Source organism: Cloeon dipterum, chromosome 2 (assembly GCF_949628265.1).
Source record: "Cloeon dipterum chromosome 2, ieCloDipt1.1, whole genome shotgun sequence".
Taxonomy (NCBI): Eukaryota; Metazoa; Arthropoda; class Insecta; order Ephemeroptera; family Baetidae; genus Cloeon; species Cloeon dipterum.
Genome location: NC_088787.1, coordinates 19368638 through 19384540, shown reverse-complemented (window position 1 = coordinate 19384540; position 15903 = coordinate 19368638). Strand labels below are relative to the sequence as shown.

Below are 15903 nucleotides of genomic sequence, written 5' to 3'. Positions count from 1 at the left end.
ATTGAGAATGAAAAAAGGTGTAAAAATTCACTAATTGGAAGTTGAAAATATCCATTTGCTTGTTAAAAAAATGCAAAATTTTTAACTATTGCTTCAGTTTATTATTCTGTTAATTCATTTCCCTACACAACTTTTTTAATTTCACCTACTCCCCGTACAAAAATTTGCGCTTTCATTATGGTAATTTTTGCCTCTCGAGCATTGAATAATAAAATTAATATGGGTAGAAAATAGATATCTCAGCCAGCTGCAATTTAATCATAATAATTAATTGCAACAAATAGGTTTTACTTAATAATTTTTGTTTAAATTCATAACTTTATTTCATGGATTCATAAAAACATACCACTTTTGCCTACACTGTGTTACGTGCAGAAAAATTAAAGCAATTTATACTATTGGAAGTTGTCAAGAATGCTGATGAGTTCTTCATCAACAAACCAACTGAATGAATCCTCAGCAATGTCATCATTTTGCATGTTTTTAAAAAAGGCTTGAAACACCTGGCATTTCTGCAGTATCTATTTTTCCGTCCCTTAGACTTTTTGCCACAATGGAGTACTCACTTCGGCGATAATTTAAGTAAAATTTCACACTAGTAAGTTGATGCAGACTACCGACGGCACATTTGATCAGTACCATGATTCCTTTAAAATGTTCGACGTCAGTGAGTCTACTCCAGGAATTTATCCTCATTTGGATGATGAGGGTTTTGAGTTTTCGCAGAACCTTCTTTTCGATCACTGATGATTTTAAAATCGTCAGGTCCTTCACACTGAAGAAACGGCCACTCAACGTCACCTTCTGCAGATGGGGTGCGCTTAGAATATTAGTTAACTCCTCAGAAGCGCTGCATTTGGGACCAGACAAAGTTTAGTTTTTAAATGAGCGATATTTTTGGTTGAAGTACTCACCACCGTCACCACCAATAACGTAACTCTACTTCTTCAAGATGAGAGATAAAGGTTATAGGCTCAGGATCAATATTATGGTCATGAAAAGATATAGTTTTTTCAATTTTGGGCAGGCAGTGAAAATTCGTTGGAATGTCAACGGGGCTTCATCTTTGGCTTGTTGAAAAATGCTAAGTGCCAGTTAGATTTGATCCATAGGTGTCCAAGAAGCAGTTCAATACAGGCAGTGGAATAAAGCAGCTCATTTCCAGGCTCTCAATGTGGGTGAATATTAACAAATTTTGCCACTGGATTTCATCGCAAATGCTCTCTTCATACCAAAAAAACTGAAATATGTAAAATCATACTGTGGAACAAATCTAGATTAGCTATAACTATTTTTTAAGAGTGCGTATATCTCGTCAATAAATGATTGACATGAGGAAATTCCAAGTGCATATATGCTCTCACTTGTACTTTCTTCGAAAAAATCCGCTAACAAATGGCGCGGGTTTGACGTTCCACGACGTTCTGGGTCCAGTGTATCACCAGAATAAATCCAAAAGATAATATAAATAATATATACTAACTTTGCAGCTACTTTATCTAAAAAAAAATACAGCGCCACTTGGTCAATTTTGTCTTCAACTGAATCCTGTATCCTTCAACATGAATTCATGTATTAAAAACTAGAATTTTCCAGGATTTTGCGGTATCAATCCTCTTAAAGGTGAGACATTATTTAATTCACTCAAAGCTAAAGAAGAAGGAAAAAGAAAAACGCTAATAAAAAAAGATAAGCAATCGCGGGCACTACCCCCAAATCCCCACTTTTCCCACTCCAAAGAGTTACGCCCCTCAATGGGACACGTCAATCTCGTCATATGTTTTCTGTCAACAATCTGGACACACACTTGAGCTTTGGGAGCTTTGAGAAATTAATAATTGTAAACACGTACATTTTTACTATATTCTCAACTAAACTCTCTAAATTCACAGGTTAAATTACAAACCTAACATGTCAGCTGTCGACTGGGAGGAAGTCAAGCGATTAGCGGCCGATTTCCAAAAGGCACAGCTCTCTTCTTCAGCACAAAAGTACGTAGCATGGTGTTATTAAGAGTTGTTTTTAAATTTAGAGTGATATTCTTCTGTCATTTTTCCTTTAAAAATCAATATATTTCAATACCATCTCTATTTCGGTCGTATTTTAGTTGTTTTTTATAAATTTCTGAAAAAAATCGATTTTTTTTTTAATTTTCTGCAAATTTTTTATCAATAATTATTTGTTTAAGGCTCTCAGAGAGAAATTGTATTATCGTGGTTGGTCACTTGATTCATGAGAAACTCCTTGAAGTCATCTCTACCTCTGATGGAAAAGAGTATGTCACTCCACAGCACCTGAGTCGAGAAATTCAAGATGAGCTGTACGCCAGCAAAGGTTTGATTCAGCGCAAACAGAGTATCAATAACTAATTCAATTGGTAAAAACTTTTAGGCCGAATCAACATGGTGGAGCTGGCGAACAGCTTGAACGTGGACCTGACGCACATTGAAGCTCGGTGCGTAGAGCTGGTGAGGACGCCCGAGACGGGCTGCTCAATCATCTTGGGCCAGCTCATCCACAACAGCTACCTGAAAACCTTGGCCGTGTTGATAAACGAGACGCTGCAGCTGAAAGGCACGCTCAATGTGTCGGAACTCACCACCCAGTACGACCTACCCGGCGACTTCCTCCAACATGTGAGTAAAGGCAGACCTGTAGACAAACAGACCGTCTAGTGTTTTTCACAGAAAAGTTTTTATATAATATAAAATGAATAGGAACACCAACTATTACTATTAAGCAAATTTTCCTTATAAAGTAAAGCTTTATAGAAAATCTTTGGAAATCCTCCTTACCTGTACTTGAAATACTATCTAAAAATTAGGAAAAAAAACTTACAATTCCATAGGTTGCAGTTTAAATTTTTGAGAAAATAGGCACGAAAGTTTGCATGCTAATCAAGTGACAAGTAGTGATTTCTCCTTAATGGAAATTAGGTTTTATTTTGCCAGGAATGAAATTTAGCTCACAATTTGCATACCATTGGATAGATGCTATATATATAGTTGCCAATGCCAAATATTTTTAATTGTTGGCTTCTTTTAAGCTCAACTTTAACTAAAATACCAGGGAATCGCAACCATTCCAATTTGAATGTAGCATACTTAGTCTTAAAGAACAATCCCAAAAACTAACTTAATGACAAAAACTACTAAAAATTCTTAAAAATATTTTTAAACTAATGTTTGATTTGAATTTGCACAGGGCTCTATTTTTTTTTAAAAAAAAATGTCGTTCTCAGAGGTAATTTATTTTAGAATTTTTACTATTGCAAATTTGATGGGGCCAAACGAGGACTTTAAAATTAAAGTACCAACATTTTTTCTATGGGCGAGCCATTTTCATGTCCAGAAATCAGAAATGAAAGTGAAATCCTTAAAAATGAATTTAGAAAAAATTTCTTCGCCTCTGAGCTCTGTGGTTGTAAATTTTTCATCCTGATTTTTTTGTAGCCAATTTCAAAGGCAGCAAAAAAGGTGGTTAATTAAGCAACTTGAAATGCTCTACCAGATCAACGGTCTAGGACTTGCCACTTGCTGGTTTTCGCACCTTTCCAGCTGCATTAGGGACAAATGTCTGGCGTTTCAATAAGAGAACTCAGTGCGGGGAGGCGTAAAGATGGCCACGATTGGGCCCCATGTTATCCGCTCGGCGGTGTTATAGGGGCCCGATGAGCTCATAGCCCACAAGATGTGCTCAGCAGAAGTTAGAAAAAACTTTTTTGGGAAACCCCTGGCACTGGAACGTGGAATTGGAGCAAAAATCTAAATGCTGGATTTTCAGCTGGTGGAGAAAGAGCTGAACAAGTCGATCCACGGGCAGCAAGACGCCAAGGACCCTCGCGTCTTCTTCACCGAGAGGTTCGTGGCCCGTTGTCGAGCGGCGATCCGAGGCGCCCTGCTCGGCATCCAGAAGCCGACGCCCATAGCCAGCATTTTGGCCATCTGCAACGTGTCGGAAAGGCTGTTTTTCTGTAATAATCGCTCTGTCTGGAAAGATAAAAAATATTTTAAATGATGTGTTTTGCAGCAATTTTTGAAGGTCTCAAAGACTCGAAACAAATCGCTGGCGTGTTGAGCGGAAAGCAGGGCCTGAACGCCTTCTTCGTGCCGGCCATTTACAGTAAGGGCCAAAGCGAGTGGGTCAACAACTTTTACAAGCAAAACGGATATTTGGGTATTTAGAGGAAAATCCTCAGGATTTAATTGTTAGTTATTGTGATTTTATTAATTTTCAGAGTACAGCTCGTTGACGCGTCTGGGCATTTCCGACGCTCAAGGCTTTATTAAAAGAAATTTTCCCAATGAAAAGATTTTGTACCTTCCCTCATGCGCCGTCGGCCCCCTTCTGTTCGACCAGGTGGAGGCTTCTATCGAGGATGCGGTATCCACAAGTTCTTGGATAGACCTAATGGTCAGTCAAATGATCCATTTAAATTAAATTATTTCAACTGATGAAAACATTTCAGCCGATTTTGCCATCCGTCATGTCAGAGCAAGATGCAGCACAAATTGTGCAAGATGCGTTGAGGAAGAACAAGCAGACCAAGGCGGAAGTTTTATGCATGAGCATGGTGGTGCCGTCAACCCTCATTTCTTCACTCACCAATGCGCTTGAGCCTCTCGTCCAAGTCAAGGCCCAAGAGGTAAATTAATGGGAATTGAATGATTGTGAGTACCCTGACGCCAGGGTTCGATTTATTGCCTGTTCTAATGGTCAAAGTAGTGAACCCCAGCATGTTTCGAGGGTTAATATCAACCGATTGTGTAATTTTGATTTTTCTCATTATTCAGCTTAATTAAAAATACCCGTTTTTAACATTTGAATACCTCTGCGTCTCAAAACCTAAGAAGAACATTGTTTAGGCAACATTTTATCCCATACTCAGAAAAAATTAAGAACTCTTTACATTACAACAATAAAAAACTTTGAAAATGACTCAAGTTTGAATACCAAACAAATTGTTAAGATTTAGAAGTTGTCAATTGTCTAATTAAGCATCTTTTGACAAAAAATTTGATTCATTGAAACTCAGGATAGTCTCTTTAGAAGACGCCAAAAGGCCCGTTACTCTCCAATTGTTCTTAAATTAAAAAAAAACATGAAATTTGGTTAATTTGTTGTTTGCAGATGAAATTTATTTTATTTTTTTAACTTATTTGTTGCAGGCTGTTAACTCTGGAAAATTCTTGCAAGCCGAGGCTGAACAGCGAATGCAAGCGACAATGAGTAAAAAGTCCGCTGCTCTGGATGAAGATGGTGGTCGCACCTCAAAACAAGATGAGCGGCGGAAAAAGGCGACAGGAGGCAAGGGTGGGGGCGGCACTCAGGTGAGAATTTCTAATTTAAAAAGCAATAGAGATTGAACCAAGGTGTTCAAGGGTCGAGAGACCAAAACCAAGTCAATCAAGAAGAAAACCTACGGAAAGAGTCACGCCGACTCGGATGATGACGATGACGAAACTCCGGCGCCCGTGTCCAAAAAATCCGGCCTCGTGGAGATGATCACAGTTAAGGACATTAAAAAGGAGTTTGTCAGCCAGGCCAGTCTGAATGACTGCCCCGACGAATTGATCAACGAACTGGCTGCCCGCATTTTGCCGTGAGTGTTTTAAATCAATATTTGTTTATTAATTATTATGGAAAACTCAAAAATTGACATGCATTTACCAGAAAGCTAAGCAAATCGGAAAATATTAAATAGCTAAGTAAATCTTGATTTTATGAAAAATTATCTTAGAAATAATTAAAATTCTAGAACAAGTCGCTACATATATCTGCATGTGATTTCCCAGAGTATTTCTCTTAGAAAACTTTGGATAAATCACAAATTTTTGTAAAATTATTAAATCCTCGCCACATTTGAATCGTCTTGATGGGCAGATTACAAAATTGCAAAGTTAACTGAAATCTAATCACTTCGCAAGAAAGTAGTTTCAAATGTATTAAAATTTAATTTTTGAACTATCGAAGCGTGGATCAAATTCGAAATTAAACCATTTTTATTCAATTATGACGAACATTTTTTCTGGTAAATATCAATCTTTTATCAAACACTAACAAATTTGTAGCAAAAACACCATAATCTTAGAATTAGATGGTACACACTCCTTGTAAGCTAGCAGTTATCAAAAAAATTCTTGTCAGTCAGAAGAAAGAATTAATCTAAAGTTAACCGTGGCAATCAGTTCTGTTCAGCAGCAGGCGAACCTGGCCGCACGCAAAATCGCCGAGACGGCCAAGGCGTCGCAGGTGCAGTCGTCGCGGCGGACGCACGGGGAGCTGCAGGAGCGGCTGTCCAACCTCTTATCCAGCATCCGCATGTTCGAGAAGGGCATCAAAATGTTCCAGTCGGACAGTGAGACGCAGAAGGGCCTGACCAAGTACATGCTCAAGTCACTCGGTTCGGAAATCATGGGCGAGATCATCAAGTACGTCGGGCAGGAACATCAAATCAGCACGGCCGTTCCCACAGAGGCCAGCAGCATCACTCCTGAGGTGAGTCGCTACTTCATGTTCTTGCGAAATGCTACTGCAATAAATCCGTTTTGTTTCAGCTGAGAAGCAAAATTCTGAACGAGCTGCCACCGACGCTGAAGCAAGTGCTGGAGCCGGTGCACAAAGCTCTGGTAGGTGCTTCCTTGGACGACTTCCAAGCCACAGTCGAGGCTGCCCTTGCGCCTGGTGCGTGTGACGTCATGATCAGAAAGCCAGACAAGAAAAAGGAGAGGTAATTTTTATAACTATGCTGGGACCTACATGAAATTATTCCGAATTTTTCTTATCTTCATCAAACTTTAATGTTTGTCTTCAATTGTACATAATTTAAAAAGTTCTGATTTTTTTATTATTAAAACCGCTGAAGCGAGTCGAGCGTGTGCATTTTTTGCCATTCTGATGGTTACAACACGAGACTTGGAGTTGGAAACATTTGCAAAAAATGTGTAATTAAAAAATCGTGTTTTCCGAGTTTTGAGGTGGATTTTTTGTTTTTAATTTAGAAACATTTATTTTCCCCTAAGTTCACATATATCTTGGGACAACTTTTAAGCGCATTTTCAGAATTGAAAAGTCCAGAGCTCATTTCCTACATATTTATTTCATTATCAACATAAATTAACAGTAATGACCTTTAACCTTGACCAAGTCAGTTCCATTGGGCTCGGCAAGAGGAATCTAAAGCATGCCTTATTCTCTAAATTAACACTCAGTTTTCTAAAATTTTCCTGTAATGCCCGTAAAGATTTAATGACGCAATCTACTAACGATGGATGATGTCTGGTATCAATTTCATTGCAAAATTTGTCCGCCAAACCTTGATAATTCGTCGTTGTCCATTTTTATAATAAATGAAAAAAAAAATCATAACTTTTAAATACGAGTTAAAAACGATGAAACATATCGCTGTTTTTTCCAATAAAAATATAATTTATTCCAATCCACGTGTCCTTGCAGACAAGGCCTGTTGGCGCACAGGATGACCCTCCTCGGCCAGCTGGACGAGTGCAGCGACCCGGCCGTGGCGCTGCACCTGACCGTGCTGCTGCTCTTCCAGGCGGCCACCCAGCAGCCGCTGCACGCTTCGGGCAAGTTCGTCATGCCCATCCTCGTCTTCTTGAAACCCAGTCTACCTGATGACACATACAATACTCTGCAAAAGTACCATGGTAGGCTGAAACTCATTCAGTTCTAGAGGCAGCTGCTCATTTTGATGTTGCAGATCTGGTGATAAGCTTCTTGTCAACCGACAATGAGAATGAGAAGGAAAACGTCGGCACGCTGCTTGCAAACGAACTGGCCACCCTGAAGGAAATTGCGCACACGATGAAAAAACTGCCCGTTTCCGACAAAGCCGACAAGTCTGAGCTTTGAAGTGTTATTTTTGTTACAAATGAAAAGTTTATGTATTTACAAAAGAATAAAACATCGTTTTTCTAAATTTATTTAGCACTTTATTTGTTTTCATTTGTTATTTTTCTACAAATACAATGTAGGTAAATCCAATCTTAGTAATAATGACTGCTTTCTTTTTTATTCCAAAAATCGGTTACAAGACAACTAATTCTTTTCCCAGAAATCTCCATTGTTATACAAAGCATTTTTATTTTGTCCTCATAAACTACGAAGCCACGTTAATCATCGCGAAACAATTCTTTTTCTTCAATATACACGTTGGTTTGTGAAGTCGCGTCGTCTTATATAAGTTGCAAGTGTGTAACTCGTTATGTTTTTTTCTGATATAAAAATTATACACCACAGAGAACGATAGAGAATAGAAGAGTCGTCAAAGGATTTTAACTACATTCAGATGAGAGCCTTTGTCCTGTAAATATGTTAGTCTCATCATCGTTTGCACTAAAATCCATACTAAGCACTCGCTTCTTTATTAAAAATAGGAGAATCGCTAAATGTTTCACTAGTGACACCAAAAATGTGTGTTGTTTTATGATGTTTTTCCTCAAATATAGTAATTTAGCTAAGCAGTTTACAAGACTGTACATCCATGACTGATGGCGTCGGTCGTTTCAAATGTTTTGTTTTTCACCATCTGGGAAAATACAAAAATCGCTAACGAGTATTTTTCACCTCTTAATTTTGATTAAAATCTACGGTATAGAATTGTGTGAGTGTGTGTATAAGTAGATCCGTGACGAGGGGCGAAAAAACCTAAAAATAATCGACAAACTAAAATTTAATTGCACGATTCCACCCGCGCAACAATCACTTTGCTCATTGGCAAATATCATCAAGGTAAGTGTAGATATAATATTTCTAAATAAAAAATAAAAATTATAGAAGCTCTAAGTTGTGCATTAAACGCTATTATAATGAATGCATTTATAAAGAGTAAGAAAATGGGCTCGCAACGCCTGCAACTAATCTAGATGTTTAAATGTAATTATACGTGATTACTTCAATATGAACAGTAAACGCTGTGTTCTTTTCTCTTCATAATTCGTTTCGATGCCCGGAGAGTAGCCGGTGCTGGCAAAAAGTCACTTTTGTTTGCGTTGCCGCGAGCGAGAAAAAGTGCGTGAGATTAGAGTCGAATCAACCGCTACGGGCCGGGGCAGATCTTGCTTGTCAGCGTGCGATTTTCAGGTCGCACGCGCATAAAAAAATATTACAAACTTTCGATTAATATAGTCATATTCGTGCATCGAGATCATGTTGAGTGTGTGTGTGTGTGTTTATGTGAGTGTCCGAGCTTTTCCGAGAGCCATTTGAGACCAAAAATGGCGCTTCGGGAAAGCTCTCCTAGTAGAGAGTACAGCGAGACCAACAAGCCCTTCCAGCAGTGTGCGCGACAGTATTATTTTATAATTATGTACAACGGTAAAATGCGTGTGAATGAGTGGCGGCGATGCAAAAGGACAAGAATCAAGAATAATTAATACGTGCCCACCACACGCGGAAATTGACTGGCCCGACTGGAGAAATTGAGGGGCTTGCGCTTAAAATCTATCGTTACCATCGGAAGAGACAAGTTTCCAACATTAATTTCTTTTTTCATTCTTCAAACCCAAAGAAGGAGAGATGATATAATTCGTACGTACGTTGGGTCACTTTTTATTGGAAGAATTAATAGGCCTTTTCCGGCACGCACCTTGCCTGGTGTGCGATTCTACTTCAGGGTTCAAAATCATAACGAAGAGACGTGGTGTGTCGATCGACTGAAACTAGGCCTTGGAAACCCTTGCTGGTAACTCTCTACTTTTGATCAAATTCTAAGCAGCACTGGAATTTCAATTTTGACAGTGCCAATCCATTCCTAAGGGTAAAATTAGGTTAAGCGGCCGTTAGTTGGACAAGTTAAGCTGGAAATCAGCAGAAACGTAAGAACTGTTGCTTTGGCGGTTTTCGGTCTTAAATCTTGCAAATAGTGTCAAGAGAATGCCGTCAACCATTCAGAGAAACGAGCTGATTGGATGGTCTAAAAGCAGTTTCCGTTGGCTGACGCTTTGGCGCTGACGTCTCGATCTTACTGCCAATTGCACTTATTGCTAGGTTTAGACCGAAAACCGCCAAACTGACGGTTCAAATTTTCGACAGAGTATTTCGGCTGCCACACCAAATCCGACGATTAGCAATCAATTGGCATGTCAAAAATGAAATGCCAGTGCTACTTTTAACTTTTCCGATTCGATCGCATTCGAACTGAACGTAGAACGTGTGCACCGGACGTAATAATTAATTATACATGTTCATAATCTCTCGAAACAACCCAAACTTACGCTGCTGTGTGTGTATATATCTCATATTTTTTTTATATAAAATCATCTTTGGTACATACTGTTAAAAATTTATTCTCCCCGTGGTGAATGGTGCAAATGTTTGACCCCTGAACTTGAATGAGTGAGTATTTTAATTTTAAACGCCTTCAAGACACACATCTTCTGCCGGCTGCGCGAAAAAATCATCATACCAAAATATATCACGTGTCACTGTGACCGACACCTATTGTTTTATCTTCTGTACACCGATCGCATGCAGTTAATAATGGAAATTCGTAGAAAACAACAAGTGGCGTTCGATTCTCTCCAGCACACAGAGTTCAACACAAAAAGCAGCAGAACATCCAAGGCAAATCCGCGCGCAGAAACAGCAGCTCGTGTATACGGCAAACATTTTTTTCTTTTCCTGACCAATTAGGCTCACAATGATTACATAATTATGTCGATAACGAAGCTACACATCCACGATAGAAGCTCAGGGGTCGCGGATATTTTTTTTTGTTACGCTACTCTGTACCTTCTTTCCTGCCACGTCGTTTAACACTAAAGTACCGCGTATTCCTACGTTATTAAGTTAATAAACGCGTTATTCTGCTTGCTCTCGCCGTCCGCCCCCTTCAAATACATACGTATGAGGGCAACTGTGAGTTTATAATATAAAAATTTACATATTTTCTCCGCTATGTAGTAATAACCGTTCGATTCAACGCATATTGCGTGTTAATTTCTTTTGGGTGTTGAGTGAAAATGAGTATTATTCTCCTTCAGCTAAGTCCAGTCCATTAACAGTAAGATGTCGTTTGTTACACGTCGTGGGTAACAACAGCAAGTGATCGTTTCTTACTCTTTTTTCCATATGTACATTTGTCATGTTTGCTTGTTTAAGGCTATAATAATATCTATTTATAAAAAAGAAGATCCATTCGTCATCGCGAGCAGCGGACGTCGGCGTTGTCGCGGTTATTTTTTTATATTTTTAGTTAAATTTCATGCTCAAAGTCGGTTGAGTGCAATAGAGAGAAGGAAATAGGCGAAAATTTCTCAAAAAAAGAGGCGCCAAGAGATTGAAAAAAAAAACTAAACGTAGGCAGTGCGAAAAAAGTCTTAAAAACTAAGATCAGCCTTTGAAAATCATCAAGAGTGGCGGCTCAACCAAAAATATAAATATCCACTCTTCCTGTAAAAGCTGAGCCAATTAGATTGGCTAGAAAATAAAACTGAGAGTGACCAAAAAACCGCACGTGTCGCACCTCTTCGCGCCCCTTCTGGCTGCGCGTAAAATAAAACCAAGGAACATGAAATCCACCGTTAAGCTTGGCACTTGATCAAGTCCAGGATGGCAATAAAGCAGCGAAAAAGTCACGAGTCGAGAGAGGGGAGGGGTAGAAGGAGAAGGGGAGGAAGGGGCAGCTCGTTTAGGTGCGGTAGATGAAGCTGCAGGGCGCCCTGTGCGGCGAGCGGGGCGGTGAGCCCGTGGGTGGGGGAGAGGGCGACGACGACTCGGGCGGGGAGGGAGACGACGAGGAGGAGCATGACGAGGTGGCGAGGGGGTGGACGCCCCCGACGCCGCCCCCACCCTTGCGTCTCCTGCTGACTGCGCCCAGAGTGCCCGACCTGCCTCTCCCCTCCGTCTCTCAGAGGTAGACCTTCTTGACGCTGCGCGTCGTGTTGTAGCCGTCGCCCATGGGGTTGCGCGTCCTGTGGCTGCTGAAGCCCTCCTTGTGGCTGCGCAGCGTGCCGAAGTTGTCGCGGCCGCGCTGGTGCGCGTACGGGTCGCGCGGCGGCGGCGTGTAGTTGTCCGAGAATTGGAACATGGTCTCGGCCGCGCCTGCGCCGCCCGCCGGAGGAGCCGACGGGTGCGTACCCTTGCGCAGCGTCCCCTTCGGCGACTGCGACAGCACCTTGCTCGGCGGGATGTGGATCGGCTCCGCATACGTCACTTCTTCCTGTGACAGCAGCTTTGGCTCCACCGTCAGCCGGCTGAAACAAGCACCACGCATTTTGTTCAACTCTTTACGTGACTGGCGTGTTGAATTTGGGCTGAAATTCCAATTTTACTCGCAAGGAAATTTATGGAATAAAGATTTGACAGATAAAATCTTAAACTAAACACCAACATTATTTTTCCCACAAACACTGCGTTCTAGTACGAGCATTAATTTTTCTAGTTAAGATTTTCTTTTAAATATCTGCTACCAGATTCAATAAACAGACAAGACAGTTTTAGGTTAAATGGCTAGTATTAACATTTTTGCCAAATAAAAAGGGCTTTGAAATTTATCAAACCTAATCTATGATAATAAAATATTATTGCTTCAAACGCACATAAAATTATTTAAATCCGTCCCTAACTGTCAACATTTCACAAATAAATTTAAAAAGTCCAAAATCCCCATTTAAATAATTTTGGAAGTCAGTTAGATATAAAAAGAATAAAATCATTTTTAGGGACATTTTCCATTAAATTGTGTTAGGTTGCGAAATACAAGCACCAAAGAAACACGAATCACGCAATTTTAAGACTTTTGAGCCACACTTAAAGCTATTAAAATTTTCTAAATCGCTAGTAAAGACTTATAAACACCTGAAAAAACGCGCGAAATGTTTTGTATTGTCGGTGTGTTCAAGATTTTTTTATATACATTTTTGAGACGGTTTTTCAATAAAAAAAGATTTCTTTTTGAGCCAGGTTGCTTCTAGAAATACCCTTTTAGTTTACAATACAATATTCTTAAAAGTTAGTCTTAATTTCACAATTTTTGGGTCTTTATTCCATTTTTGTTAGCTTTGATATAAGAAATGAGTAGTAATGCTGAATTTGACAAACAATTTACTAGCAGCCGAGGAATTTTGCTGACTCATGAAGACATTTTCTGACTTTTCTGATTTTTTGCTTGGACGAAATTTGGGACGAAAAATACCCAAATATAGAAATTAATTTAGATTCACCCGCTAAACTTATTAATATGACCTTCAACCTTTTTTTAGCAGGTAACACTAAGCAAAGAGAATTGCAACCTTTTTAAAATTTGATATTAACAGCAAGAAAATCACAATAGTAATCAATGAGTCCAAAACCGTAAAAAAGTCGTAATTTTCATCGAAAAAACCAACCCTAATGTTACTGAATAATAAATCTGACTGTTTCTTTTAGAAGTGTTCAACTCGTTTCCAGGCTTAAAATTGACGAAATTTGTATCTACCTATTGACATTTTGTCTCTGTTCGAAGTACTCATACTCGGTATCAGGGTAGGGGAGGTTGTCGTCGTCATCCTTGTGGCACTTCCTGCCGCAGAGGTAGCCAGTGGCGAAGCCAACAACGAGTGCAGCAACAGATCCAGCCACGACTGCGATGACTAGAGTCTCAACCGTGTACTGAGGAATAGTGCTCTCCGCCGAGCTGACTTCAGGGCCTGCAACGCGACAAAGTTCATCGTGAACAGGGTTAAAAAGAGCCACATTTTTTTTTTATAAAAATGCAGTTAACTGGTAAAACCCGTTTTTTAATTTACTACAGCGGAATAATTAAAATTGGCACTTAAAAATTTCTCAAAATGTAATTAAATTTGATTTAAAAATTTCTTTCACCTACGCAATGTAAAAATATGGTTTTTGTCAAATTTAATGCGATTTTATGTAATACGGCAAAATAAAAACAAAATGCAATTCTCCTACAATAAATTGGTAAAACTAGTGGTGAAATTAAAATGAATTTGATTCTCATCCTACCATTTCTGTCCTGCTCATCCTGCATGATGTTAATGACCTCGCCGTCTGGAATTTCCTTTCCGCCTCTGCTCATGTCGTGGCTGAACGACTTTGGGAAGCTTGAGGACAAACCGCCCAGGCTTCCTGCGTCTTTCCCCACGATTTTGCCTGCATTTAAAGAGTCAATTTAAACCAAAAAGCTAAAAATTAAATTCGTACTGGCTGGACAAGAGCTGTGGACGCCGGTGGCGATGCTCTGGTAGAAACTCTTCTCGTCGTTCCAGCGGGCCGAGTTCATTGACCTGCACTTTTGGCCTTGCTTGTCCCAGGCGCAGTAGGGGTCCTGAAGGGCAACGCACTCGCTACACGAGATGATTTTGTCGCTGTAACACCGGTGCAGTCTGATGGCTTGGATCTCGGCATCCGACACGACAACCAGCCGGCCCTCCGTCACTGACTTGTCCCTCACCACCTTCAAATTCCTGATGGCTACGTTCGGCGGGAACACCTGAATCTCCTCGATCACTACCGAGTTGACCTTTTTTGGGTTGTCAGCCGACTCAGCGTTGACCGCCTTGATCACCTTGCCGTTGTCGGTGCCGATGAAAAGCACGTCGTACGCCTTGCCGCCCGGCGTCTTCACTTGCGGGTCCACCGCGATTTGCGTGAAGCGGTAGCTGAAATTATGTAAAATGCTAGATTAAAACAATTTTAAATTGAAGAAAATACATACGAAAAATTGTATGAGCGGAAATTTTTAAGAGCTCAGGCTTGATAATGTCTCTTGTAGAAAGGGAAGATATATCATACATTTTTTAAAACTTAAAGAGTTTTCAAAGGGTTCCAGGTTTTTTCTATTTTTAATACAACAGTTCACAAAAGACACAAAAACGTTATTTTTTCTAGATAATTTCAATTTTTTCCAAGTATGACCAGTTTTGCAAAAAAAGGAATAACTGTAACAAAACTATATGCCTGTTTATTCAAGACACAAAAAGTTTAAAAGTTACAGACGATATGAAATCTCTCGTGGAAACGCCCTTTTCCAATAATAGTAACTCTCAGGCTATTCTTTAAGTGTGTAAAGGGATTTTGCTTTTTAAATACGAATAGAAAAACTTACTGGAAGCTTGTGCGGATGACGATGGGCTGTCCGAAGAAGCTGTTGACCGACTCGTCCATCAGCGGGTGCATTTTGATGAAATTGAGAGTGAGATCAGGCAGCGTGCGTGAGTCATTGACGCACTGGCCGGGCCTCGGATCGGGCACCTTGGCCGTTTTCACCGGCAACCAGTTGGAGTTGATGGCAGTCTGCTCCTTGAAGGACCCTTCAAAAGTTTTCGAGATGTCCTGCAGGTTGAAGGCGCACACAGCCGAGCCGCTGATCGAGTTGGGTGGAGTGGTGAACACCCCATAGATCACTTTGGCCGACTCGCCGCCATAGTTGCCCTCAATCAGGTCGGACGTCGACTCTGTCGTGCGGCAGGTTCGTTCATATTAATTTTTATGGCCGCGAATTTTGGATGGTGTTTTTCCCCCCAAAGATAGTGAACTGATTATAAAGAAAAAACTCGGCTTTTAAGGTTTTTATTTCGACTAGAATTTTGGTGGCGTTTTTCTGGTGAAAAAAAACTTTAATTTTCACTGTTATTGTAAGATTTTATTGTTAAAGAATAATGTTGGTCAAAAGGGATTTCTGTGCCTGTATAAATTGAATATTTTGTCTAGAAAATACGAAGTATTTTTTTTCTAATTTAAATTATTTGATTTTCTGACTATGTTAGAGAACTTTTTTATGAATGACAGGATTTTTTTGTCCATATAATTAAAAAAAAGCTAAGGATGTTAAAAATAAAACTCAGTATTTGTGATAGTTAGAGCTACAATTTAGAATCTAATTCTTAAAATAGCCGACTGTCTAAATTACACGGCCTTTTAAATTAAAAAAGATAAATGGCA

The 15903-nt window shown here is 39.7% G+C and overlaps 2 protein-coding genes across 2 annotated transcripts in view; one reads left to right on the top strand and one right to left on the bottom strand.

Annotated features, from left to right (window-relative positions):
- The first annotated feature begins 1757 nt into the window (after positions 1-1757).
- On the top strand, positions 1758-7943 carry Ufl1 (UFM1 specific ligase 1). The gene is made up of 14 exons (XM_065481603.1): positions 1758-1840; positions 1893-1991; positions 2189-2334; positions 2392-2636; positions 3784-3973; positions 4030-4176; positions 4238-4413; positions 4469-4645; positions 5169-5330; positions 5382-5602; positions 6189-6498; positions 6558-6730; positions 7456-7667; positions 7721-7943. The coding sequence occupies exons 2-14, from the start codon at positions 1912-1914 to the stop codon at positions 7870-7872; spliced, it is 2391 nt and encodes a 796-aa protein (XP_065337675.1). The 5' UTR covers positions 1758-1840; positions 1893-1911; the 3' UTR covers positions 7873-7943.
- The window catches only part of Sema1a (semaphorin 1a), a 29255-nt gene continuing 21281 nt past the window's right edge, over positions 7930-15903 (bottom strand). Inside the window, exons 8-12 of the mRNA XM_065481604.1 lie at positions 15068-15416; positions 14164-14621; positions 13966-14112; positions 13439-13649; positions 7930-12215 (exon numbers count right to left, since the gene is read on the bottom strand). Of these exons, the coding sequence (XP_065337676.1) occupies positions 11870-12215; positions 13439-13649; positions 13966-14112; positions 14164-14621; positions 15068-15416 (1511 nt within the window). The 3' untranslated portion in view covers positions 7930-11869. The remainder of the gene's footprint in view (positions 12216-13438; positions 13650-13965; positions 14113-14163; positions 14622-15067; positions 15417-15903) is intronic.